The sequence below is a fragment of the Jatropha curcas genome, chromosome 2 (assembly GCF_041381405.1).
Source record: "Jatropha curcas cultivar XTBG-Jc1 chromosome 2, XTBG_Jcur_1.0, whole genome shotgun sequence".
NCBI lineage: Eukaryota > Viridiplantae > Streptophyta > Magnoliopsida > Malpighiales > Euphorbiaceae > Jatropha > Jatropha curcas.
This window is the reverse complement of record NC_143152.1, coordinates 7,225,368-7,251,771: the sequence shown is the minus strand read 5'-3', so window position 1 is coordinate 7,251,771 and position 26,404 is coordinate 7,225,368. Positions and strand designations below refer to the sequence as shown.

At 35.5% G+C, this 26,404-nt stretch overlaps 1 protein-coding gene and 1 long non-coding RNA gene across 6 annotated transcripts; one reads left to right on the top strand and one right to left on the bottom strand.

Moving 5' to 3' along the window:
- The first annotated feature begins 16,137 nt into the window (after positions 1-16,137).
- Positions 16,138-18,636, top strand: LOC105634682 (uncharacterized). 4 transcript variants are annotated; one of them, XR_005177341.2, is made up of 4 exons: positions 16,138-16,272; positions 16,429-16,559; positions 17,782-17,974; positions 18,411-18,636. It is a non-coding gene; the product is annotated as an uncharacterized LOC105634682 (long non-coding RNA). The 4 variants fall into 4 exon arrangements; XR_005177342.2 differs by lacking the exon at positions 16,138-16,272 and adding an exon at positions 16,315-16,333; XR_002284412.3 differs by lacking the exon at positions 16,138-16,272 and having other exon boundaries at positions 16,355-16,559.
- A 35-nt stretch (positions 18,637-18,671) lies between these two features.
- Positions 18,672-26,195, bottom strand: LOC105634683 (Iron-sulfur cluster biosynthesis family protein). Of its 2 annotated transcripts, none has more exons than XM_012217569.4 (14): positions 25,643-26,195; positions 25,405-25,512; positions 25,223-25,323; positions 25,053-25,136; positions 24,093-24,168; positions 23,946-24,011; positions 23,176-23,265; positions 21,333-21,398; positions 20,997-21,136; positions 20,827-20,913; positions 20,677-20,740; positions 20,415-20,558; positions 19,402-19,558; positions 18,672-19,071 (listed from the first exon to the last, which is right to left on the bottom strand). In XM_012217569.4, the coding sequence occupies exons 1-13, from the start codon at positions 26,045-26,047 to the stop codon at positions 19,415-19,417; spliced, it is 1,575 nt and encodes a 524-aa protein (XP_012072959.1). In that variant the 5' UTR covers positions 26,048-26,195; the 3' UTR covers positions 18,672-19,071; positions 19,402-19,414. The 2 variants fall into 2 exon arrangements, with proteins under 2 accessions (XP_012072959.1, XP_012072960.1); XM_012217570.3 differs by having other exon boundaries at positions 23,179-23,265.
- Positions 26,196-26,404: the final 209 nt, after the last annotated feature.

Below are 26,404 nucleotides of genomic sequence, written 5' to 3'. Positions count from 1 at the left end.
CATTGCGAATTCGAGATGATTTTGGTCCACCTTTGTTTCGTGTTCATGACACGTCCGAGACAAGTGGCTTACCATCTGCAATCGGCTGATAGTCAGAATATCCAAGGGGATAAAACTGTGAATACTCAAATTTTGAGGCTCAAAAATCCAGTTTTCCCGGCCGCCCTTAAAGACGGCGGCAGCCACCGGCGACAGCGGCTGCAGTCGCCTGTGAATACCCAAATTTTGAGGCTCGAAGAGCCAATTTTCCTGGACTGCAAACAGTCCGACCGGACCAAAGGCCATTTTGGAAGTTCACCGAAAGTATGCCAATATGGTATTTGAAACGTCCGGGACGTCGCGAGGATCACGAAACTGGTCCTGGAATTTTTTTTGGAGGTCTGAAACTCCCGAAAAAGCCTCCGGAACGAGAAAAAAAGCACACGGGTCGATGTGCCCGCCCTCAGGGGTGGGCACGCCCGCCCCCCAAGGCGGGCCAGCCCACCCTCAAGGGCGGTCCAGCCCGCCCTCAAGGGCGGGCACGCCCACCCTCAAGGGGCAGGCACGCCCGCCCCCCTGAGGCGGGCAGGACCGCCCTCGGGTCTCCTTTTTTCTATAAAATTGGCCCCGGGGCCTCCGTTTTTACTCACTCAGTCTGTGTTGACGGACGCTCCTTCTCCCCTATGCTCCTTGCGATTCTTTACTGCTTTTCTACATTTTAGTTTAGCTTTATTGCTTTCTTTGCTTTGTTAAGTGATCATTAAAATTTAAATTAATTAATATTACCTTAACGAGGAGCTTAACCTGGAGTTAAGAAGCAGCCGTCGATTAAATCATGTACATGAACTAAACTCTGCCTATTTAATTTTAGCACTTCATGCATGCTTCTTTTCTACTCCTAAATAACTCTACCACTGCATAAATGCATCCACATCATAATTAGGCAAATAAATTGCCTCAATTAAATAAATTTAGGCTAAATGCCCGGTTAATTAATAATCGTGATATTAAAACCTAAATCCGACAATATTGACTTAAAGCCTAGTTAATCAATAACTAGGGTATGATTGCCTTTATTTCAAACAATTTCGGCTTAAGTCCAATTAATCAATAGTTGTGACTAAAAAGCTTTAATAAAACACGTTTTTCTTGGCAATAAATGGCCTACATTACAATTTAATTGATCACTTTTGGCAAACAAATTGCCTATAAGTGAGATTAATCCTTTTCTTAGCGACAAATCGCTTAAATCACAATTTTTGGCTAAAAGCCTTCAAACAATTGCTTTTGGCCAATAAATTGCCTTAAGTCAATCAATTTTGGCGACAATCGCCTAAAATCAATCATTTTGGCAATCAAATTGCCTAAATCACTCTTTTTGGCTAAAAGCCTTAAAATCAATCATTTTGGCGACAATTGCCTAAATCACATCAATTTTTGGCAACAATTGCCTAAATCAATCCATTTTGGCGACAATCGCCCAATCAATCATTTTGGCAATCAAATTGCCTAAATCACTCTTTTTGGCTAAAAGCCTTAAAATCAATCATTTTGGCGACAATTGCCTAAATCACATCAATTTTTTGCAACAATTGCCTAAATCAATCCATTTTGGCGACAATCGCCCAATCAATCATTTTCGCAATCAAATTGCCTAAATCACTCTTTTTTGCTAAAAGCCTTAAAATCAATCATTTTGGCGACAATCGCCTAAAATCAATCATTTTGGCAATCAAATTGCCTAAATCACTCTTTTTGGCTAAAAGCCTTAAAATCAATCATTTTAGGCGACAATCGCCTAAAATCAATCATTTTGGCAATCAAATTGCCTAAATCAATCTTTTTGGCTAGAAGCCTTAAATCAGTCAATTTTTGGCAATAAAATTGCCCAATCAACATTTTGGCAACAAACGCCAAATCAAATCAATCAATTTTCAGGCAAAATGCCTAAACAAAATGCACGAAGCATACACACACTCATGCATTAAGCATACCCATTCAAAGCCCTTCAAAGAAGGCCTATCGAACTACGTAGACTTTGATCTCTCATTCAAATGAGAGTACGTAGGCACGTTCGGGATTTAACCCCGAGCGGCAAGTCGAAATCATCAAAACATTTCATTTGGTCCAATTATATCATTCACCTTGCAAAGCATTCATTCCATTGGTTAGTTCATCAGCATGACATAGTCTCGGGATCCACCTCGGGTTCGTAGACCATGCCTTAACATTGGGGTAATTAATCTAGTAACTAGGTTAATTAAAATTGGAGTCACTTAGGGTTTTTTCCTAGTTTACCCTAAAATAATTAAACAAGGTGGCGACTCACACATCACGTGCATTTCTGTCCTTAGTCACATGCATCATATGCATTTTGATGTTTTGGGGGAGGGGTTCACAGTTTGGCGACTCTGCTGGGGAATTATGTAATCATTTTGCATAAAGTGGACTACAATTTTTGTGTAAACTAATCCGCCCTTCTTTAGGGTATTATTTACTATGCTTTGTTTTGCAGGGTACCCCAACAGAAAAAATCCAGTATTCTTTCTTTAAGAATACGGGATAAGGAGAATTTGAACTTGATTGTACAACTAAATTAAAACATTTTTAATTTGTTGATTTATTTGCACGATTGAGAATCCTTTTCTCCAATGCATAAAAAAAATGAATTTCGAATGAATTTCTTCTCTCTCTGTTCAAACTTCTGAGTCTGGATAGCAAGTAGCGCTGATCGGCAGGTCTCTTTGATAATGTCGACAGACAGCCAAAGCGTCCTCCCTGTTACCGCAAACCATCCCTAATCCTTTTGGGGATGGCCCATGGGCATGCGTACTGTTGGACCCACGCGAAACTCCTTGTTTCACATGTGGTTAGGTATATCCATGCTCAAGGTTCAAGGGTCCCTTTATAAGCCTATTCTCTATTTGCGTCATAGCCTATAGAACCTATCCTTTAGGACTGTATGCACCCAATGATGTGAAGCACATCATGAACAGATTATGTTGTGATGTTGTGCGCATTCACGCATTCATCCCATACTTCACAAATAAAAAAACATTCCATTTCAAAGCGGAAAAATCACATTTTGGTCCCTGAGACTTGAAAAATTACATTTTGGTCCCTGAGACCTAGAAAATCACATTTTGGCCACAGAGGCCTAAAAATTCACAATTTGGCCCCTAAGGCCCAAAAATTCTTAATTTGGCCCCAGAGGCCAAAAATTTCCAATTTGGCCACAGAGGTCCAAAAATTTTCAATTTGGCCACAGAGGCCCAAAAATTCTCAATTTGGCCCCAGAGGCCCAAGAATACCCATTTTGGCCCTAGAGGCCCAAAAATTTTCAATTTGGCCACAGAGGCCCAAAAATTTTCAATCTGGCCACAGAGGCCCAAAAATTCTCAATTTGGCCCCTAAGGCCCAAAAGTTCACATTCTTGGCCACAGAGGCCCAAAAATTTCCAATTTGGCCCAAGGGCCCAAAAATTCCCAATTTCGCCTAAGGCCCAAAAAAAAATTCTTTGAGAACTTAGGGCCTTATGAAAAGTCGAGGTGTCCAGCCCTAAGCACTCTACCTTACATATCACATCCCATTGTGTCCTATCCTAGGTGTCCTACCCTACCAACGCTACCCTACATTGTTTGGTCCTACCACCCCACATCACAAGGGTCAAGTCCAAATACCTTACCCTTACACTACCCTACCTCACACTATCTCATATACCCTATGAAAACACCTTATATAGGATAGTCTAACCATTTTGACTATGTCCTTTTACAGGTACCCCTCCAAAGACCACCTGTACCCGAAACACCAACTGAGCTCTCACCCACAAGTCCAACAACCCCGACTGCACCAATGACATCACTCACTGACATCCAAAACCTCATCGAACAACTGGAAGCCAGAATGGAGGCTAGAATGAATGAGGCATTGGCTGCCCAGAGGACTACCCTAATAGCTGAACTAGGCGGTGGTAATGGAAATGGGGCTTCCGCCGGGGGAAGTGGACCTACTACCTCTAATCAGGGTCCTGCTGCTGAACCAACAAACCCTGCCCTTAACCTAGATGACATGCCCTCCAGAACTGCTTCTGAGCTGGAAGCTCAGAAAATGAGAGAGAAGCTGGAATTGTTGGAAAGGTCTATTACTGCCCTCAAGACACACAAGGAAGTGGTGGACATGGACTCCTTGTCCTTGTTCCCCGAAGCAAGATTACCTACAAAATTCAAGATGCCTAACATGGACAAGTTTGACGGAACCACATGTCCCAAAACGCACCTGAAAATGTATGTGGGTGCCCTCAACCCGTTTGGCCTGAACAGCGAGCTCCTTGCTTAGTTGTTTCAGCAATCTTTGACCGGTGCTGCATTAAGATGGTTTGTTAGCCTAGATCGGTCTAAGATGAAGACCTGGGAGGACATCTGCAATGCATTTAATTCCCAATATCACTATAATATGGAGGTGGATGTTACTCGAAGGGAACTAGAAACCACCAAACAAAAGAACAATGAGCCCTTCTCCTCGTTCCTTTCGAGGTGGAGAGCCAAAGCTGCTCAAATGATCAACCGACCCTCTGAACAGGAACAAGTTGACATAATAATCAAGAATTTACTGTCTGTCTACCAGTCACAGCTTCAAACACAGTACTTGCCTACGTTCCAATCGCTCATTGCGACTGCAACTAAGGTGGAAGACTTAATCCAGTTGGGTCAACTCAAAGAAGACTCATACAAGAAGCAGAATCATGTTGGACTTTGAAAAACCGTCTACAAGACCTGGTTGACAATGGGTCCATCATCCCCAAGAGCAAGCTGAATATCAACCAATCCCTTGCCTAACCATGGGATTAATGCAAAAAAAAAATTGCTGAATAAGAATCTTTCGATCCTTTCGAACTTTTCTTAGAAATGAATAAAGTTTGTGTCTGAGAAGGTTGAGATCAAACCTCCAAAAGAACAAAGGAATTGTTCAAGACCAACAACAACCTGTCTGATCAATTTAAGCATCGAGAAGAACAAAGTCACTACGGTCAATCCAATCCTAGTCCATCACAGTCCACCTAGAGTCTATCTTTTAGGGTCTAGTTTTTTTTCTTTTCATTTTCATTCCCATTCAAGTTTTCATTCAATTCAAATTTGTAAATCTAAGTGTCTTTTGTACACAAATTTTGTCTTCTCAATAAAAAGGGATCAGTTTACGTTCCAATCATGTTTATACTCTTTCCCTATCCTTTCCTGTGAAAGCAAAAAAAAAAATCGAAAAAAAGTAATAAAAAAATTTAAAAAAATGATGATAAAAAAAAGATAATTGGCAAAGAAAAATGCATTCATTTGCTCTGCATCAATCAAAGTTGGGGGCATCCTAAGAAGCACCATCAAAGGGAAAGTTTTGAAGGGTAATCATGGAAAGGATCCAGCAAAGGGTACGCAAGACTTCAAACAGTACCGAGGCAAAGCCGATTGAAGGGGTTAGGGCCAGAATGGTTTCTCCGAAAATCCAGGAATGGAAGATGCTCCGACAGAGAGGTGTCTGAATTTTGAGCTTAAAAGCGACATAATAAAGAAGTTATGTTTGGAATTGGGTTGGGTCTGCACGAAGTCGCAATGCTATCCATACACTACTCAAGTCATCTCAGAATCAAGTTGCCTCGAAATTCTTTATGGAGAGGCCGCTTCTAAACAAGCAAAAGAAAAAATGGGTCAAAAGGAACTTCTGCACAAAAGAAAGAAATCAAGGACAAAGCTACAGGAAATCAAGTTGTCAAAAACGGGTCAAGTGCAAGCTCTCCGTTAAATTCAAGCCCATCAAGGGTAGATGACAAATCATTTCAGCCATAAGGACAAAGATCAAGCGGCTGCTCATATTTTAAAAAAAAAAAGCAAGTTAAAAGAAGCAGTCATTTCCACAAATTGGATGACAACAAACACCTTAAAAATCAAGCGCCAAGCATGGCACAAGTACAAGTGTCCTCATAAACAAGGACCATTTCTCAAAATAAGGAAAAGGAAGAGTCTCCTCAAAATTCCTTATGGAGAGGAGAACCATTGAGGAAATAAGTTTCAAATTCGGAGGAAGATAAAGTTCAAGAAAAGGAATCAAATTAACCTCAAGAATTCAAACATGGCGAAGCCACAAACTCAAAGCATAAAAGCTTCTTCAACACTCAAGCCACTCAAGTTACCACCACAATGTGGGTATTCAAAACTCTTTGTGATGAATACAAGTCATATTTCAGTCGACCAGTGGTAAAACCACAACAACAACAAAGTCAGATTCGCCTAGAGCTCGAGTCAATAAGTTGATTCAACATCATCAAAGTCGGGAAGGAATCCCGCGAAGAAATCAAGCCAGAAATGAATTCTGCATCAACATCCAGTCGGGAAGGAATCCCGCAAAGACATCCAGTCGGGAATGAATCCCGTAAAGACAGCAAGCCAGGAAGAAATCCTGCGAAGAAATCAAGGCAGCAATGAATTCTGCATCAACATCCAGCCGGGAAGGAATCCCGTAAAGACATCAAGCCGGGAAGGAATCCTGCGAAGAAATCAAAACAGAAATGAATTCTGCATCAACATCTAGCCGGGAAAGAATCCCGCAAAGACATTAAGCCGGGAAGGAATCCTGCGAAGAAATCAAAACAGAAATGAATTCTGCATCAACATCAAGTCGGGAAGGAATCCTGCAAAGACGTCAAGCCGGGAAGGAATCCCGCAAAGACATCAAGCCGGGAAGAAATCCCGCGAAGAAATCAAGTCAGAAATGAATTTTGTATTAATATCAAGTCGGGAAGGAATCCGAAGAAATCAAATCGGAAATGAATTCCACAATCAGCATTAAGGCGAAATTGAATTTTGCCCCAACAGCAAGTCGGAAATAAATTTCGCACCAAGACGGAAAGGAATTCCGCGCTAACATCAAGTCGGAGATGAATTCCGCACCAGCCGAGCACGAAGTTCGCATCCCGGAAGGAACTACGAAAGACCTGATTCTCCCCATCCCCCGAAGAGTTCTTGGAGATACTAGGCAGCCACAAAGGCGCGGTCACAAACATAAGTCTGCATCATAAAAAGCATTTTCTCTTTGCCAATAAAAAAATATAATAATAAAAATAATAAAAAAAAGAGAGGAAAAGAAAAATAAAAGCTGGAGTTGAAAACCCGAAAGGGCGGCTTCAGGCAAGAATTGAGCCCGCTAGGCTGAAAACCCGAAAGGGCGGTCTAGGCAAAAGTTAGGGCAAAGAGCCTGCTAGAGTCAAAAACCCGAAAGGGCGGCTACTAGGCAAAAGTTAAGGCAAAAAGAAAAAAAAAGTGCTTTCAAAGGTCTTCTCGGGAGTATATAAATCATTTTTTCCAGGAACCACTGAATTCCTTCGAGTCAAAATTCACTACAAGAAAAATTTGAGTCTCTAAATCGAGTCTCTAAAATCAAGTCTCCATCACCAGTGGTCATTCCACAACGAGTCACAAAAATCGAGTCATTCTCAAAAAAAAAAAAGGGTTCGTTTTGAAAGCGTCATTCTTTGAGTCATTCCTCGAAAAAAAAGAGAGAGAGGAAAATGTCAATTCAATCCCCGGGGTTTCCAAAACAACCCTAAAAAAATGTCAAACATAATCGTTGAGAGGTAATTCTTTAATACCTCATCTCCACTCGGACCATCGTTTCTTCGATCCTTTCAGACGAGCGATGTCATCCACATTGTTCGTTTCCTCGAGTCATATAAGTGGCTTTGTTCTCTTTGATTCCTCAATCGATTGGACAAGTACAACGCCAATGTCTTGAAGTATTCCATGGTCAGCACCATTCTGGGGGTAAGAAGTGATAAGAACCTTCACCATTCTCCCATCACAGAAGTAATCACGGAATTTTTAGTCTTTCATTAAGAAAAAATTCTATTTCAGCTAATAAGGGCATCAATTCTCTCAAGCAGGGGGCAAAATCCTCCAAGTCGGATTCAGGGGCAAGTGTTAAAAAAAAAAACAACATGCACCACCCAGGGTGAAACCCAACCATCGTCAATCTCTTTTACACAAACCCAGGGTAGAACCCGGTTAATGGTTAACTTTTTTTACATAAAACCTAGGATGAAACCCTAACCAATAACCAACCATTTTTCATCCAAAACCAAGCCATTGGATCATTTCGACTTTAGGTGGACCCTTGGTTCTCAAAGAAAAAAACAAATCTCTTTTTAAGCCCTCATTAAGAGGCAAAATCTCTTTCCAAGTCCTCTAAGAGGCAAAATCTCTTTTCAAGCCCTCATTAAGGGGAAAACCTCTTTTTCAAGTCCTCTAAGAGGCAAAATTTCTTTTTAAGTCCTCAAAGAGGCAAAAACATCTTTAAGTAACAAACATAAATCCATGCATTTGATCATTTCATTTCATAGAGAAAACCCACGGCGGGGTTTTCCTCCTCTGCCCATCCTCAAAATTTGCTCCTTCAGACAGCCACTGGCTCTCATAAATCATTTTTTATGATAGCCAGTGGGGGACAACTGTGAATACTCAAATTTTGAGGCTCAAAAAGCCAGTTTTCCCGGCCGCGGCGGTGGCGGCCGCCCTTAAAGACGGCGGCAGCCGCCGGCGACAGCGGCTGCAGTCGCCTGTGAATACCCAAATTTTGAGGCTCGAAGAGCCAATTTTCCCGGACTACAAACAGTCCGACCGAACCAAAGGCCATTTTGAAAGTTCACCGAAAGTATGCCAATATGGTACTTGAAACGTCCGGGACGTCGCGAGGATCGCGAAACTGGTCCCAGAATTTTTTTTGGAGGTCCGGAACTCCCAAAAAAGCCTCCGGAACGAGAAAAAAAGCACACGGGTCGATGTGCCCGCCCTGGAGGGCAGCACGCCCGCCCCCCTGAGGCGGGCACGCACGCCCTCGAGGGCGGGCAGGACCGCCCTCGGGTCTCCTTTTTTCCTATAAAATTGGCCCCGGGGCCTCCGTTTTTACTCACTCAGTCTGTGTTGACGGACGCTCCTTCTCCCCTACGCTCCTTGCGATTCTTTACTGCTTTTCTGCATTTTAGTTTAGCTTTATTACTTTCTTTGCTTTGTTAAGTGATCATTAAAATTTAAATTAATTAATATTACCTTAACGAGGAGCTTAACCTGGAGTTAAGAAGCGGCCGTCAATTAAATCAGGTACATGAACTAAACTCTGCCTATTTAATTTTAGCACTTCATGCATGCTTTTTTTCTACTCCTAAATAACTCTACCACTGCATAAATGCATCCACATCATAATTAGGCAAATAAATTGCCTCAATTAAATAAATTTAGGCTAAATGCCCGGTTAATTAATAATCGTGGTATTAAAACCTAAATCCGACAATAGTGGCTTAAAGCCTAGTTAATCAATAACTAGGGTATGATTGCCTTTATTTCAAATAATTTCGGCTTAAGTCCAATTAATCAATAGTTGTGACTAAAAAGCTTTAATAAAACACGTTTTTCTTGGCAATAAATGGCCTACATTACAATTTAATTGATCACTTTTGGCAAACAAATTGCCTATAAGTGAAATTAATCCTTTTCTTAGCGACAAATCGCTTAAATCACAATTTTTGGCTAAAAGCCTTCAAACAATTGCTTTTGGCCAATAAATTGCCTTAAGTCAATCAATTTTGGCGACAATCGCCTAAAATCAATCATTTTGGCAATCAAATTGCCTAAATCACTCTTTTTGGCTAAAAGCCTTAAAATCAATCATTTTGGCGACAATTGCCTAAATCACATCAATTTTTGGCAACAATTGCCTAAATCAATCCATTTTGGCGACAATCGCCCAATCAATCATTTTGGCAATCAAATTGCCTAAATCACTCTTTTTTGCTAAAAGCCTTAAAATCAATCATTTTGGCGACAATCGCCTAAAATCAATCATTTTGGCAATCAAATTGCCTAAATCACTCTTTTTGGCTAAAAGCCTTAAAATTAATCATTTTAGGCGACAATCGCCTAAAATCAATCATTTTGGCAATCAAATTGCCTAAATCAATCTTTTTGGCTAGAAGCCTTAAATCAGTCAATTTTTGGCAATAAAATTGCCCAATCAACATTTTGGCAACAAACGCCAAATCAAATCAATCAATTTTCAGGCAAAATGCCTAAACAAAATGCACGAAGCATACACACACTCATGCATTAAGCATACCCATTCAAAGCCCTTCAAAGAAGGCCTATCGAACTACGTAGACTTTGATCTCTCATTCAAACGAGAGTACGTAGGCACGTTCGGGATTTAACCCTGAGCGGCAAGTCGAAATCATCAAAACATTTCATTTGGTCCAATTATATCATTCACCCTGCAAAGCATTCATTCCATTGGTTAGTTCATCAGCATGACATAGTCTCGGGATCCACCTCGGGTTCGTAGACCATACCTTAACATTGGGGTAATTAATCTAGTAACTAGGTTAATTAAAATTGGAGTCACTTAGGGTTTTTTCCTAGTTTACCCTAAAATAATTAAATAAGGTGGCGACTCACACATCACGTGCATTTCTGTCCTTAGTCAAATGCATCATATGCATTTTGATGTTTTGGGGGAGTGGTTCACAGAAACATGTATTCATAACATCTTAAGGATTCATCCAGTGTATAATACTTATCCACGAACTGTGTATAATCAATGGATTTTAAGTTGCATCCACCTATTGCTTGAGAACAAGGGATCCTAATATCTTGAAATTTGCCATATGTACATGTCCCATCTTGAAGCTTAATAACTTGCTTTCCTCATTTCTTTCCGGTACGGACATCAAATTCCATTATCTGGCTGTTAAATGCAACAACGCGATGACCACCTAATGCCATTTTATTTTCCTTTAACATTTTTGTACAATAATGGGCGAACAAAGCCATTTTGCTATTGATGAATGAAATTGGTGCATTGAGTATTAAAATACTAAACCTACTGATTGAAAATTTTATCCACCATTGTTGTAATAGGTAGAGCTCCCAAACCTTTAAACATATCATTCACAAATTCAATTGTGTTAGTTGTCATAGAGCCATACTGTTTCCCTCCATCGTGTAAACAAATCAATTTCTCCAATTCAATCTTATCAACCCATTTAGCTGTCTCTCGGTGTAATTCACGAATGTCATCATTATGATGAAGAACTTTCTTTTTTTATTTTCATAGGCTGGTACATCAAGACAAATGAACAAAGCAAATGAAAGAGCACTTAAAAATCTAAAATTTAAAATAGAAAAATAAATGAAAAACCAACAAATTCATAACTTACTAGCCTGTTGCAAAGATTCTTTCATTTGAGTATGCTTTAATTTAGTACTCTAATTGCTAAAAATATGGCATATACAGTAGCGATGATGTGTTGCTGGAGGCAACCACCAATCTTTTTGCATTGCAATTTTAATACTAATATGACGGTTCGATATCATACATAGATTGTCTCATTTAGTGACAAAAACTCTGATGCAATCCATAAACCAACCCCAATTAGAAGCGTCTTCCTTTTCAACTACAGCAAATGCAAGTGGAAATATTTGGTTATTCCCATCGAATGTTGTTGCACACATTAGACAACCAGTATATTTTCCATATAAGAAGGTTCCATCTAGCATTATAATAGCCTGACAATGTTCAAATCCTTCAATAGATTACTTGAATGCCCAGAACATTCGATAAAACACATTACAATGCGGATCTATGTTACCATTTATGTAATGGTCATAATCTTCAATAAAAAAAAACTGAGTCAGGATTGAAATGAAGAAATGCAGTCATGTACTGGGATAATTATCTATATGATTCATCCCATCCCCCAAATAGCTTAACAATGGCAATTTGTTTTGCATGCCAAGTTTTTCAATAAGTGGGCTCATATCCAACCTTGTCTTTAATCTCAGCCTGTAGAGCTTTAATTTTGATATTCGGTTGTTCTTCTATCATAGGCATAACAAAAGCACAAATATATTTATTATCCAAATGCCAATGATTTTGATCAATTGACTGCTAGTGTAGGTGTGACCACCACTATACCTTATGATTTTCCACACATTAGACCCATCCATCCTACTTGCCCATAATCTCCATTTACATTGATCTGATTAATGGCATATGTTGTGGGTCTAATTTCAATCGTACAACACTAATGATATCTTCATAGATGGTACTCTTTAACAACTGTTTGTACTGCATCTTTGAAGGAAAATAACATACCAACGTGAAAATTCTTTTGATGGATCCCAGTTTAAAGAACACAAAGGTTTACTGTGAGGATCCATTGTCAACAAATCAAAATCAATGTCAGACAATAATGATGGAGGAACAATAGGCAATATTGGATTCTAAACATGAGTGTTATAATATTCTTGTAAATTTAGAGAACCTCCATCGTCCATATCATCCTTATTATCATCATCAGTAGCACCCTCATCATACTATAAGTCATCTTCCTCGTCTTCATCCTCTTCATTGTAATTACCATCATTGCCATCACCACTACCACCATAACCATCAACACCTATATTACCATTATTATCACCATCCTCATCCCCATGCCTATCTCTATTTCCATTACCGTCCCTATCCCCATTCCTCTTACCATCACCATCCCAATCACCACCATCATCACCATCCCCATCACTATCATCAACATTATCATAATTACTAGGACTGGGAGGAACACCTCGAAAAATATCAATATAAAACTAAATATATGATATATCTACAAACTAACTAATATAATCAAACATTAAAGAGACATCATCATTATTCTACAACCCCATACAATCAAATCGCATATCACCATTTGCTAGTACAGGTTGTCTAAATATTATTTTGGCTAGAAATTCATTATCTTCCTTTAGTTTGATTGCCCGCACAATTTTCATTAACGACTCTTCGAACATCATCTTCAAGAAATTTTAAACATTTTAGATCTACCACCATCATATTCATATCCAATTTGACTATGAACAATCTTGCCATTCTAGTGAATATTGCCATATGATGGAGTTGTCATTTTGTGCGGAATTTATTTTTCACTTCGAATTAATCTTATGTGATCAACATTGGATATATTTATTATCTACTTTATTGTATACATGTTAAGCCATTTGTTACTATAATTGGAAAACTTCATACTAACAATTTAAAAATAAAAAAAATTAAAATACATAATCTTAGAGGTTGTGCATACAATTTAATACTTAACCTCCATAACCTAACATAATTTTATATTAAGAATATTCTCTAATTCAGTTTATAAATAAATTGTATAGAAAGATATGCAATAAAAATAATAATAATTTTGGGGACATCAAAAATTTATAACTAACATTATCTTAGTCTAAAATAATAATTAAATTAAATTAACATTTCTATGTAAAAAAATGTGTAACTTAAAAATAAACTTCTCTTGCATATACTGAGTCTAAAAAAAAATTCACATATATTCGGGTGAAAAAAGAAAACTCATATCAAAATATTAGAGTCGGCTATTTCGTTTATAATAATTAATACTATAAATTGACAAAAAAATATTATAAACTTACTAAAAAGCATGAGTCTTGAAATTTGACTTGTCACACTCTTATATGTTGAGCAGTAGAGTAGTTGCAATAGAAAACGACAATATGTAGTCCATAATTTATTTTTCTAAAGATAGCAGGACAAAAAAAGAAAATTAACAAAATCATGCACCACAATGGAGCAGCATTATAAGAGATTGCAAAGTCTTTATATAAAACTTCCGTTGAAAATGTGAAATACCTATTATTCTACTAATAATGTAACAATTGCAAAGACAATTTACGCATGAGATTCCCTACATGATTCCATTCTCTGCATGATTCCAATGCACTATTTTTATTCCCTTGCATCATTTTTTATCTCTGGGCAATTCTAAAAATCTTTGATGATTTTAAAAAATCTTTGTTTCTGTATTATCTCATGATTCTTTAACTTTTTAAATTGTTACACTTACAATGCAACAATGTGTCTTTTAATCGTGGGAACCTTACCTTGCGTACTTTACCTTGCGTGCATGAGAATCTCGACAAAGTTCAAAATATATTCTAATATTGTTTTACTTATAGTGTAATATTTAACAAGGAGAGAGAAGAGAGAATATTTGTCTGGTAAAACTGTTGGACAACATTAAAAAAATTAAAATTTATTGTTTTTGTTGTGGTTATAGAGTAACATTTGTTGCACTATGACCTAAACAAATGCCTTCGAAATGTCAACAAAACACCATTTCTGTAAATACTTTTCATAGAACACCGTTTATATATTTGTAAAAAATCCTAATTTCTTATATGTTTTGGAGGTCAGCAAGGTTTACAATATCTCCACTTATTATACACAGCTTAATAGAATTTTCAATATCGTGGTACCATATAAATGCTTGATATGTTTTACTCAAAAAAGTGCCAAGATCAAAGATACGTTCAAATTTCTGGAACGTCACTTTTATCTCATGGAATACAACCTTTTAAAAATTAGAAAAACTTGTGAATTCCTTTATTTTCTTGGTACATGAATTATTTCATTAAAATTCCACTTTTAATTTGCTATTATATCAAATATTAACGTAATTATTTTTTAAAAATATTTTAGGTCATGTGAAGATTGTTCACCCATTAGAAACAAAGTTGTGTTCTGGAAATAGATTGGAAGATAAAAGAAACATAAATATTGGAAATCTTAGATTAGTAAACTCTATATTTTCAAGTCATTTTACAATTTAAAATTTTTGAAATCATTTGTCCATGTTATACAACATTTTTATAATTTCCTCTGTATTTATTTAAAATTTGTTGGCATTTTATGGTTTTGTTATTGAAATGTTCATATGCTATCGGGTTGGACTACAATTGATAAGAGGTGAATATGAATTTCTTTCTTTTTTTTTTTTTTCATTAATGCGGAAGTAAAGAGGAAGATGCAATTCTTCTAATTGTTGTTGTTTTACCTAATTACGTGTTGGTGAATTTTATTTTCTTAGCAGTTTTTCTTCAAATGTCTATTGGCGCATTGCTTATACTGAAATTTGAAATCCTGCCAATCCAATTGTTCTTTTATACACATTGTGAGGCGAGATTTGATATTGTCGTTCCTCACTCATGAATCATGACATATCATTAGCAATTTAAAGTTTTCAATTGGCTTATTACATCTAAATTCAAAAATTCAAAAATTTAGATGTAACCATAGACATGAGAACTGCTAAAATTCTCGAGCAATTAATTATGGATTTGAATACTTTACCCTATTTATCATCCATCAATTAAGAATATCAAAATGTTCACTCTAAGGCAAAACATGTTCTTTAAGATAAAAATCTAAATGGCATACGAATAGAGCCAGATGAAGAAGTAAGAAATGTCATTGGATTATGAATGTCCTTTTCATGAGAAATTTGAATATCAAATAAAGGAATTGATAGAACCAAAGAAGAATGAGGTTGCTTATACTTTGATTCCCTAGATTGATACTAATCAAGCAAATCATAACAAACTCATCTTATTGCTTGAGTTTCATAACTTGCCTTACCCTTAGGTTTATAAATCATAGGATGTGATAATAATAGTGAATTATCTTTCATTTGTACAACATTTGCATACTTCTCAAAATTTTCAAATTTTTTTTTTTTGCGATTTCACATATTATCTCATCAATTGTACGCATCCAATCAACTAATGTATTTCAAACTCTACAAATGTTCATGAAAAAATAATTTGTTGTTGGATAATTTCAAATAGAAAACAATTCAATAGTAATATAAAAAATCTCCAAACTTTTAGTAATTTTATCTTAATTGTTAAAAAGAACATATCGAAAATTAAATTAAATAAACTTCATTGCTTACTTAGGTTTATTATGCGTGCATGTCCATCTAGTTGGAATGGAAATTAGTTCATATAAAAAAACTCATGGTTTTTATAAATTAATTCTGACATCATCAATCTGTTAGGTTAAGCAATTTCATTGAGCTGTGGACACAAAAATAAAACATCAAAGAAGCTAATGATCACTAATCTCAACCAGAATCCACCATAAAAAACAAAACACAATTTCAAATTGGATATAAGAGTTATACACTAAAAAATTATTCATGAAGTAGAAAAAAAAAAATACAATTAACAAATTTAATGCTAAGAAGGCAAGCAAAATAACTGGTTTTCAAATCTTTTATCATCTTCTGGCTATTTTATTTCTTCTTTAAATTCATCAAACCAATGTGCTTCCTTGTAGAAGCTATTAGCTCGTTTGCATTATGATCTTTGATGAAGTCTGATCTACTGTGAAGAAGAAGACATAGTAATAGAACATCACAATATTTACTATCTATTTATTAGTAAATAAATAGTAATAATATATGGTATTAATAATATTAGGGATTTCAGTCGCATTACATATTCCTTCCTTTTTCTATTTTTTCCCTATCTTCTCCCGTTTCTTATAGCTGCAATGCAGGTAGAGCGTAAAGTCAAGCATACCGCTGCCGATTGTAAATCCATTTCCGTCGTCTAAGTCCGATGAGTTAGTTCGAGGATTAGGTTGCCGATTACAACTCCATCAATTTCTTTCTCTAACTGAGGTCGCAGGTATTGTAATTGCTCTTTCCTTTTATTTTCTTATTTTTCTCTCTTTGTTTTGTTTATTAGTTTCCATATGCTCTCCAACTTCCATTTATCTTTCTATATTTGCATTACAAAACATAAAAACGACAGAACTGAGTTATGTTTAAATGTTTTACAAATGTGATTTGAGATTTTGAGTTTTCAGCTAGTTTTCCCTAAATAGTTGAATTCTTGCAAAATCAAACTCCAGCTGTTTAGATTTATGATTCCAAAGAACTCCAAATTGTTTATGGTTATGAAGCATACTGCATATTATAATTAGTTTTTATTGCTTAAAATTTAAAAAGAAAATGTCTCCGAAGTTGAAATTGAAAATTTCCTCAACTCTACTTGGACCCAAATCCTCAAAGTTTGGTATTGGGGACCATATTCTTATCTCAATAGATAGCAAAGTGAGACGCGCTTGTCAAAATTAGAACTTGTGCTTTTTCTCTGTCAAATATGTGAATGGGTGTAGGTTTCAATTTTCATGGATACTGTATAACTGTATGTATTTTATTGTCGATTATTAATTTACTAATCAATGTCAAATTAAGGTCAAAAGAGCCAAAAGTTATTTTTGCAGATAGTATGCATCTTGCGTAATAAGTTATTTTTATAGAAAAATTATCAGATAAAAAATTTCAAGCATGAAATTATGATAAAGAGTTCACTAATTATGCTTGCATGGGTGAATCTAAATTAAGCAAAGAGTAATTACACTTAGTGATATTAAAATCTAAAAGTGTAATTAATTAATTCGCACTTAATTTTCTAACGTTAAGAGTAATTGAATACCTTTCACATTTATTTATAGAGATAAATGGAGCAGGTTGGGTAGATGATAAATATATATAAATTAGATGTTTACTTAGGAAGAAATGTTGTCATGGATTTGAAATATTTTATTTTGAAAGCTAAAGATTTTCAACAGCTCATCTAAATATTTTAATTTGTAGTGCAATACACCTAACCTTTTGAGGAGCTTGCTTATGTAATTAATGGGTTTAAGTTCAAATCTTTTACTGATTATTCTTATTTAGCTTACTAGAATTGATTGCTCGCGTAGATTTGGTTTATTTACCTTATTTATTTGTAATATGTAGGGTATCTATTTATTGTTTAGAATTGCTTTTCTTTGCCTTTTTTTTTTTTTTTTTTTTTTTGGTTTTGGAGGGAGGTTTACCAGTTTGCTTCTCTTTGACAGACTCAAGGCCTGGTACCAAGATTACGATCTAGATGCAGAAGCTTGGAAGGAGTATATTCTAGATTTCAAGGAAATCTTGTGGTCCTGTTCAGCCGCCTAGAAGCAAGATATCAATGATTTCCCTGCCAAATTCCAATTAATCGACATACGATGTGAGTAATATTCACGATGATCTTTGCACTTGTAGTTTCAGGTAAGTAAGTTTCCCTAAAGCTTTGTTTGGAAAGGGAGATATTTTGGGAAGAAAAAAATTAACATATTAGGAAAACATCAAGGGAAGGATTTTTCATTGTTTTTCAAAAGGGTGAAAATATCAAAAGAATGAAAATACGCATCATTTTCCTCCCAGCCCCATAAAATTAAAATCTCTCGAAATTGGGGAGAAAATGAGGGATGAATTGAGAAAGTTGCATTGTTTAATGTAGGAAACCATGATATGTCTATGTATATGCAACTCAACAGAATCTTTTTTACTTGGAACCTCAGAAGTTAATTCATTATTTCATTGTGGGCATGAGATGATTCAAGTGCTACTATATTTGATTTTTTATTTTTTTCCCCTTCTGAGATGATGCTCATTTTGCTGGTATACTGGCATCTAAAATTGCTTAAAATACGATGTTTTGCAGTTAACTCGTGCAAATTATCCATGGATGGAGATGGAAGTTGTAAAAATTGCACTGATGGATGGAAATTTAATGCCCCAACTCCTGCTCAGGCTGAAAATGTTGAGTTGCTGTTAATTAATTCCTTGGTCTTGTGATTTTGTTTCAAACTACTAATGTAAATATTTACGTGTAAGATATATTTGATCATATGAAATACAAAGTGCAAAATATGTTTTTTATTGTGTTCCTTCGAATCCATAATAAGAGTATTAGGATCGACAATTATGAATATGCCATGAAATTAATGGGAGAAAAATTATTTCCTTACATACGTTAATTTTATAAGGTCAATATAATCCCAAATGATATTGAACATAAATAAGCCAGTAATTACAAGAAATTTTCCATGTCGAATTTAGCGGGACATAATGGAAAGCAGCCTATAATGAGAGTTTGTAAGAATTAAATTCAAACATATAATTAACTCTTTGATGCTCATCAATTTTGTAATCAAGTGTAACTGTACAAGTCGTTGCTTGTCCCTGCTCCATTTCCGAGACAAAATTCCCAACCACAGCAAGTTTCAGAAATGGTGAACCAACGGCTTCCAACTGGTCTTTAATATGCTGTGCAAGAAAGTAGCCCTCAGATGTTCCCTAAGAAGAATACACAAGTTCAACTCCTGAAAAACACAAATTGTATTTTAGATAATACATTAGTAGTTTTTTCCCCCTCGCAAATTCAATTCATCTTCCTTGTAGTAAAATACAAGATGGCAATTAATTTGCTACAGTTTAAGAAATTGACAGTTATTGCTGAAAAAATATGCATTTTCGGGCTTTGCCAGTGTCATTATCACGATACTGAACATCCCTAAATTTTGGGAAAAGTGCTCAATAACACTAACGGGCTCCAGTTTCTAACTGTCCCCATTTTGATTCTCATTCATGGTAATGTAAGAGGGTAAATAAACATATTATGAGCATCTGAAGGAGAAACATGATAAGCTTACCAACAATAGCCTCTTACTCTGACTTCTCAATCTCTCGGAATCTCCTATCCCATTCTTGGGCTTCAACATCTTGCTCAATTATGTCCCTGTCAGTACTGTAGACAATGCGATCCTGCCCTATGACTGTCTTTTGGGCCATATCCCGAGCACTAAGAAGCTGAATAAGAAATACAGTAAATTATTTAATTCCTAATGAAGTTTCTTGAATAATCTAAATGCTTTCCTTAAATTAAGTGAATATTCTCAAATAATAGCAAATGCACACTGAAGTAGATAATAATATGCCATGTCTATGGATATAATAAATGCAACTTGAAAATATGAGCTTCTTCAAGAATATGATAAAATTAAAAAAACCCACCACCGGACGTGACAATGACTAATAACAACAAATATACATATCAATGACCAAAACAATCACAAGGAAAATTTTCTCAGTTACATAATTATGCAGAGACAACCCATTACTTCACATCTTCACAATCACCCATATGCAAAACCAATCAACCCCAATGGTTTAACAAATAACTGAAAAGCCTCTTCAGTATTATACAAAACTTGGATGCGTATTTTTTACATAGGCATGCCAGAAGAGGTGATTGCATGCAGGGTGGTTATTACAAAAAAAAAAAAAAAAAAAAAAAAAAAGATCCAATAGGTTTCTAAAAGCTAATTCTTTTCCAGTTCTTTTGATGCAAAACCATAGGATTAAAAGTTTAAGGGCCTAAAAGAAGGAAAAGGATGCCAAATTTTCAGGAGGATCTTGCCATCTTAGTAAGAAGGAAGCCACCCAGTTTTTCACTGTACATGATACATAGTAAGTTGAACATATTGTTCTCCATAAACCAGTAGATAATTTGCATACGAAGAGTTCTTATTGTTGGGTACTAAATCAAGGATGATTAGTAAGCCTCTCCCACCAGTTGGTTAAACAACACAAAGATAGCATAACCTTGAAGTTACAGAAATCAATTTTGGGGAACAAAACAAAGAATAAGCATTAGAATGGCTACCTTCTGCCTTAGTGAAGGATCAGGCAGTTCAAGTCTTCGTGCAAATTGTTCCCTTGCTCGGTTTCTCTTCTCTATTTCAGCATTCCTCTTGTTCACAAGGAACCAGCGGACCAAAGGAATAGCAAAGAAAGAACCAGCATATATCTGTGAATTCAGTCATTGTAGTCACACAGACCAAAGCATAAGAAAATCATATTTACTGGAAATAAGTTATTTATTTAATGCCATATATTCAATGTGAATCTGAAAAATGAAATTACACCTGGAGTAGAGGAAATATGCCAGTAACAAATTGAATTAATCCACTCGGTGTAACAGCAAGGTCCCTTCAGAAAAAAAGATAGAGATGTAGACATCAGGCAAATGAAAGGTAAAAGCCTTGAAGCAAGCAACAATCTGAAGAGAATCATACTTTAACATGGCTCCGAGAATAATGACTCCAAACAGGTTAAGTCCACCCAATCCGATGACCATTGCTCTCTCCGATGCACCGGTCTTGCTACAAAGTATAAACTACCTAGATCAGGGGGCTCAATTTAACAATTTTACTAATTTGGTGGCATAACAAAGCAAAAAAAGAACCTGAATTGCCATTTTTTCTCCCTGAAATACTTCTCAAGCCCAATCCAATCTGCCCATCTCTTGCCTACATATTCCTTCCTCCTACTCCTCTGAGAAGAAGCTGTACGTTGAAGTGAAGGAAATCGATACAGAATATTGCCCTACACAGTGGTGATTTGGTTAAATCTTAAGTGAAATCTTCTCATCTGATAGAGTACCACACTGAATAAAAATCTCATGATAATTCAGGTACATAGATGTAGCTATATATTCAGCTAAATATGTTTATGAGCTGCAAACTAGAAAAAGCTCAACATTGTAATTGGCATATTTGTTCAGTTACATTTCTTTTCATACCTCTTCATCAATTTCTGGCTGACCATCAAAGCGTAGAAGAACTGGTAAGATGTATGATTCATCATTCTGAAACCATGAAGAAAATATTACGTCATATATGCTGAGGAAAGCAAATAAAGATGCCGCATAAAATGAATTAAATTGAAAAAATATCCATTGGAAGTCCAGCATAGATTATAGACACAAGCAGTGATGCCATATGTATCTCCATGCATAGAATTGAAATAAAATAAGGAGAGAGAACATCTTGGACAGAATACAATGAATGCATTTCAATATAATTCCGCTGGCAGGTGGACCATGGGTGCTGAAACATAACTTGAAATAAAGAAAGAATGCCAACCCCTTAAAAATTGATAGGCATGAAGCTTTTCCACGCCAATAGAGAAAAGCATTCCAGATGGACTACTTTTGATGAGTTTCCAGAAACCAGTAAAAGGAACTATCTAGTTATCAAAGTTGTAGTTGTCAAATCAAGATTTGAATCAAGCATTGGAATCTCATTTTCTGAATCAAGAATCAAGAATTAACTCGTAAGATTAGCTATAACTTTTCAAAATCAATTAAGAAAACAATAGATCTATTTCATATTAATTTTATCAAAAGATACTAAAAACGTAAAAATTCGATTGCAAAATCATGTTTTATATACATTCCTATTTCAAATCATGTGCTAAACCTAATACTTATGTGTTTCAAGGCTCAAAATATCAAACTATTAAGTTAAAATTTTAAAACAAAAACAAAATAAGACTATCAAAATTAGGTCAATACTACAAAAAATTTCTAGCACCATTCAATTTACTTCGTTAAGGTCCTAGTAAGCTTAGAAATTAATAAAATAAAAATAACATGTAGCTTCTCATACAACAGCATTGAAATTTTAAAGTAAATCAATAGTGTTGAACTTGATATGAATTATTAATTGGTAACATAATCTAAACTTTTAATGGAATACTTGAATAAAATATTTGTAAATAATTACTTCAAAAATATATATAAATAGTTAAAAACTGAAACTGTAACACAAAAGGGGACCCAAAAAAAAAAAAAAAAAAAAAAAAAAAATCTGAGCTAGGTGTTTGACACGTGAAATAAAGAAAAAAACCCGTTGGAGTGATGCTGGCAATTAAAATAATAAAAAAAGAGAGTAACACTTTAAAAGAAAAAAAAAAAGGAGCAACATTGCTGTTTAACATCAACAGAACAGCAGCAGAAGAAAAAGGGAAAAAAAAAAAAAGAAGAAACATAGGGAAGAGATTCATGACTTCATATCTGTAAATTTTTACAAGATAGCAAGAACTGCTGTCAAATTATCTTCCTAATTTAGGTATGTGACACATCCGATTTGGTCAATTTGCCTGCCATTCAAGCTTGATCCCAGTCACTGTAAGATTCCTATCTAGTGGCATGATAAATGACTCCAGATATACGATTCAAATCACGAATCATACAATTCTAATAACATTGAACAAATTCAATTCACAATAGCTTATTGATTGGAAGGATCCATGTGATACAAAATACAGAAAAGCATAAATAAGAGAAAGAGTCATAAACCAAAGATAAAAAGTATAAGATGACTAATATCAAGACTTGACTGTGGTTTCCTTATTTACGTTGGGGAAGAAGAAGCAGGAGGTATGAAATTGATTAATCTTTGTACAGAGGTCTGAGGCTATTCTAGTATTACTGGGTTTTGAACAGACAAGCATCTATTCCTACTCTTATATGAATCTGAGAGCATATAAAACATGGACTAGTTTTCCATCACAAATAGCGCCAAGAAACTTCATTTTCAATGCAAGCCAAATAATAATTAAAAAAAGGGTTAACAGAGTACCACAGTTTGCTCAGTATTTTGTAAATCAAGATATGGTGCAAGTTCTTCAGCTGTGACAACTCCTCCGTTTGAGGAAATGTATTGCCCAATCTGCAAATGCATCCCAGAGAAAATGATTAAAGACTAATATCAGACTTGGGTACTTAAGGCTGTTCTCAGTTTCAATCATATTGAAAAGAATAATCCCAAGTTCACAATTTAAGTAAAAATTTTTCAAATAAATGTTACTACAATGACATTATCACCACAAAATTATAAAAATAAATGTCTCCAAAAGTAGTCTTTTGTAAATGATGACACCTAAAATTGCTATTATAATATTCATCATCGTCAATCAACACTTAGTGAAGAATGATCAACAGTCAATTATGACTTATGGGTCAAAATCTAATATAAAACAGAACCTATGAGCTTACTTTTTGGATCTGGCTGAAAAGATCAGGTGTAACAAAACAGGTTAAAATGATTCATATGGTTAAAAGAACCTCTAGACATCTGGGTAAAATCCAAAGATGGATGGTCAATAGCAGTCAGCAGAATCTTTAACAAGTTCATGAAATAGAACATGAAGCCAAAATATAAACTTAGTATGACAAATGGAAGATAGGTGGTGGGAATATGACAATGTTTAATGAAATGAAACATAGAAAATATATGTAAACTATGATGAATGAGAAAGAAAAAGGCATGTGAAGTGAAAGGGCACAACCAATGAGCTGAAATAAAATGTTCAAAGCAACGGACCACTGAATTCAGTGCTGAAGTATTACCAACTTCCACCTTTCTTCTTCAATTCCTTGATTAGGATCACCATCGCCAAATACAAATGAGAAGACCTAAAAGGCCATTAAATAGTTGATTTTCTTTTCAGAAGTCAAAAAAAGAAGAACCACATGATTTTCAAATTTTTAGCTTACAGATTCAATGAAGTTCATCTTCTCATCATCATCTGTTTGTACTCGGCGCCTCCTATAGTAATATGGATCCCAGTACCTGAGGGGAAAAAATGCATCTAAAATTTCTCTAAATTTCACTTTCTCAATAATTGGAAGTTGGGATATTACACATGGGAAAGAAAGCGATTATGATATCCCATGTATATTTGAATAAAAGGATAAAACTCATAATTCACAATGCAGTTTTCAACATGAACTTTTGCAAATCAAACAAGTATTGGCAAATTCTCAACCAACCAAAATTAATATTCTTTACCATCTCCAATGGTACGTTTATAAATTACATATCTCTAGAGAGCATAGGTATATGTAACCTAATAATATGCACAAAAAAAAAAATCTAAAATCACCATAATTATGTGTACCACTATTTGGACCTCAAAGCAAACAGGTGGATATTAGCATCAGAGATACATGAAAAGTGAAAACCACAAATAGAATGCATGCAATCTAGTTCATAAAAATACTATAGTAGCAAAATCACTTGGAATCTAGATCATGATTGTCAAAGTCTAAATGATTGCACAATAAAGAAGAAATTTTAAACTCAGGGCACCCACAACTGCTACATTTCACATTATGAAAGTTTATTCCACAGACTCATTATCAAACAAGGAGAGTGGACAAAAAGGAGAAAAAGAAATGGATGGTGAGGCAAAGGCTTGCATGGACAACAGCCAAATAATATTGACAATAAAACAAATTTTGCAAACAAGTAAGTTGCAAATGTGGCAACAAAGAATTATTGCTTCTTGATTAACATTCCACTTATTGAATTTCTCATTCTTCCTTTCTGCAGGATATAATTGAAACCAATGACCATAACAGACTTTTAGTATTAGTAAGAACATCCATTTATGATTTCTAACAATAGCATGATCTCAAAAACCATTCAGAATTGTTTCAGTCCAGTGAATATACCAAAATAGATCTGTAGGATTAAAGTAAAAGGTGAATCCCGAATCATATGATCTGCCTCCACGTCTTCCACGATTGTCTTCATCACTGTCACCAAGAACTTTACTGTCAGTACTTTCTCTGTCACAAAGATTACTAACAATAGCAATTCAAAAGTCAACGTAGTCAATTACCTTCTACTTGAAAGGAGAGCAATTATTGTTGTGTAAACAAGAACTATTGAAGCAATCAGTGCTGTCCCAAAGGAAACTCTAATAAGATATTCAGCACCTGCCTATTATGTAACAATGGTTAAACCCATGATTAAAATTATTCTAGGATACAAATCCAAAGAAAATGTAACAGGTTTCGATACCTTTGCCTTATCAACCAAAGGTTCAACTTTCATCCTAAATGACTTTGCTGCTAACTTTGACCGATAATCTTTAGGAAAAACATAAAGCACATCACCTTCGTCCGAAACCTGTTGAGACCATCTTGAAAACAATTGCATTCATGAAATCAAGAACTTCAAAGAGTCCAGACATAGAAGAGAAATGAAAAAATCCTTCTACGGTCAAAACCGCTGCAATATTGAAGTATGAAATGGATACCTCCAAAAAGCCATTGGTATCAGCAGCAAGAGCCTGAAGAGCCTTTTGAGCTTCGTTTAACTTAAGCCCAGCCTTGCTCGCTACATCTCCTATCGTAACCCTTCCTCCACAACTATCAACAGCTTCCATCGTTCGCTTCCTCACATCCGCAGGCAATTTATCGCTCTCTACCACACCTCCAGGTCTAATTCCGGTCGTCAAATCAATGCTTGCCCTAACGGCTGCCACAGGAACCCTAGGTTTAGCAACTCTGGGTGGAATTACCGAATAAGGAAGTGGTTTGATTCTGATAAAAGAATCAGGCGGTTTAAGTCGAAATAAGGGTTTTGAAGTGAAATTCGACTGCAAGTATCGAAATCGAGATTTTGGACATACGGTGAAGCATGTAGATATAGACGCCATCATAGAATTCTTTGTTTTTTTCGGTTCTGTTTCAGAAGAATATGGAAGGTTTTGCCATGAATGCTGAGAGAGGAAGCTGTTACAGTATCTTCGTTAACTCTCTACTTGAGTGGTGAGTGGCTTAGAAATTAGAAATGTTGATATTTCCTTTTTTCTTACTTTTCTACTTTCTCTTAAATTATTTTTTCTTTTTTTATTGGAAGAAGGTTCAATTTGGCCCCTATATTTGGGCCTAATATACAAAATGCTCAAAAATGAGTTTTTTTTTTTTTTATCAAAGAGCCCATTTACCTAGAAGGTAGGTAAACACGCTTGAACTTCAAATATAAGAAAATCGCGAGGTAAAAAAAAAAAAAAAAA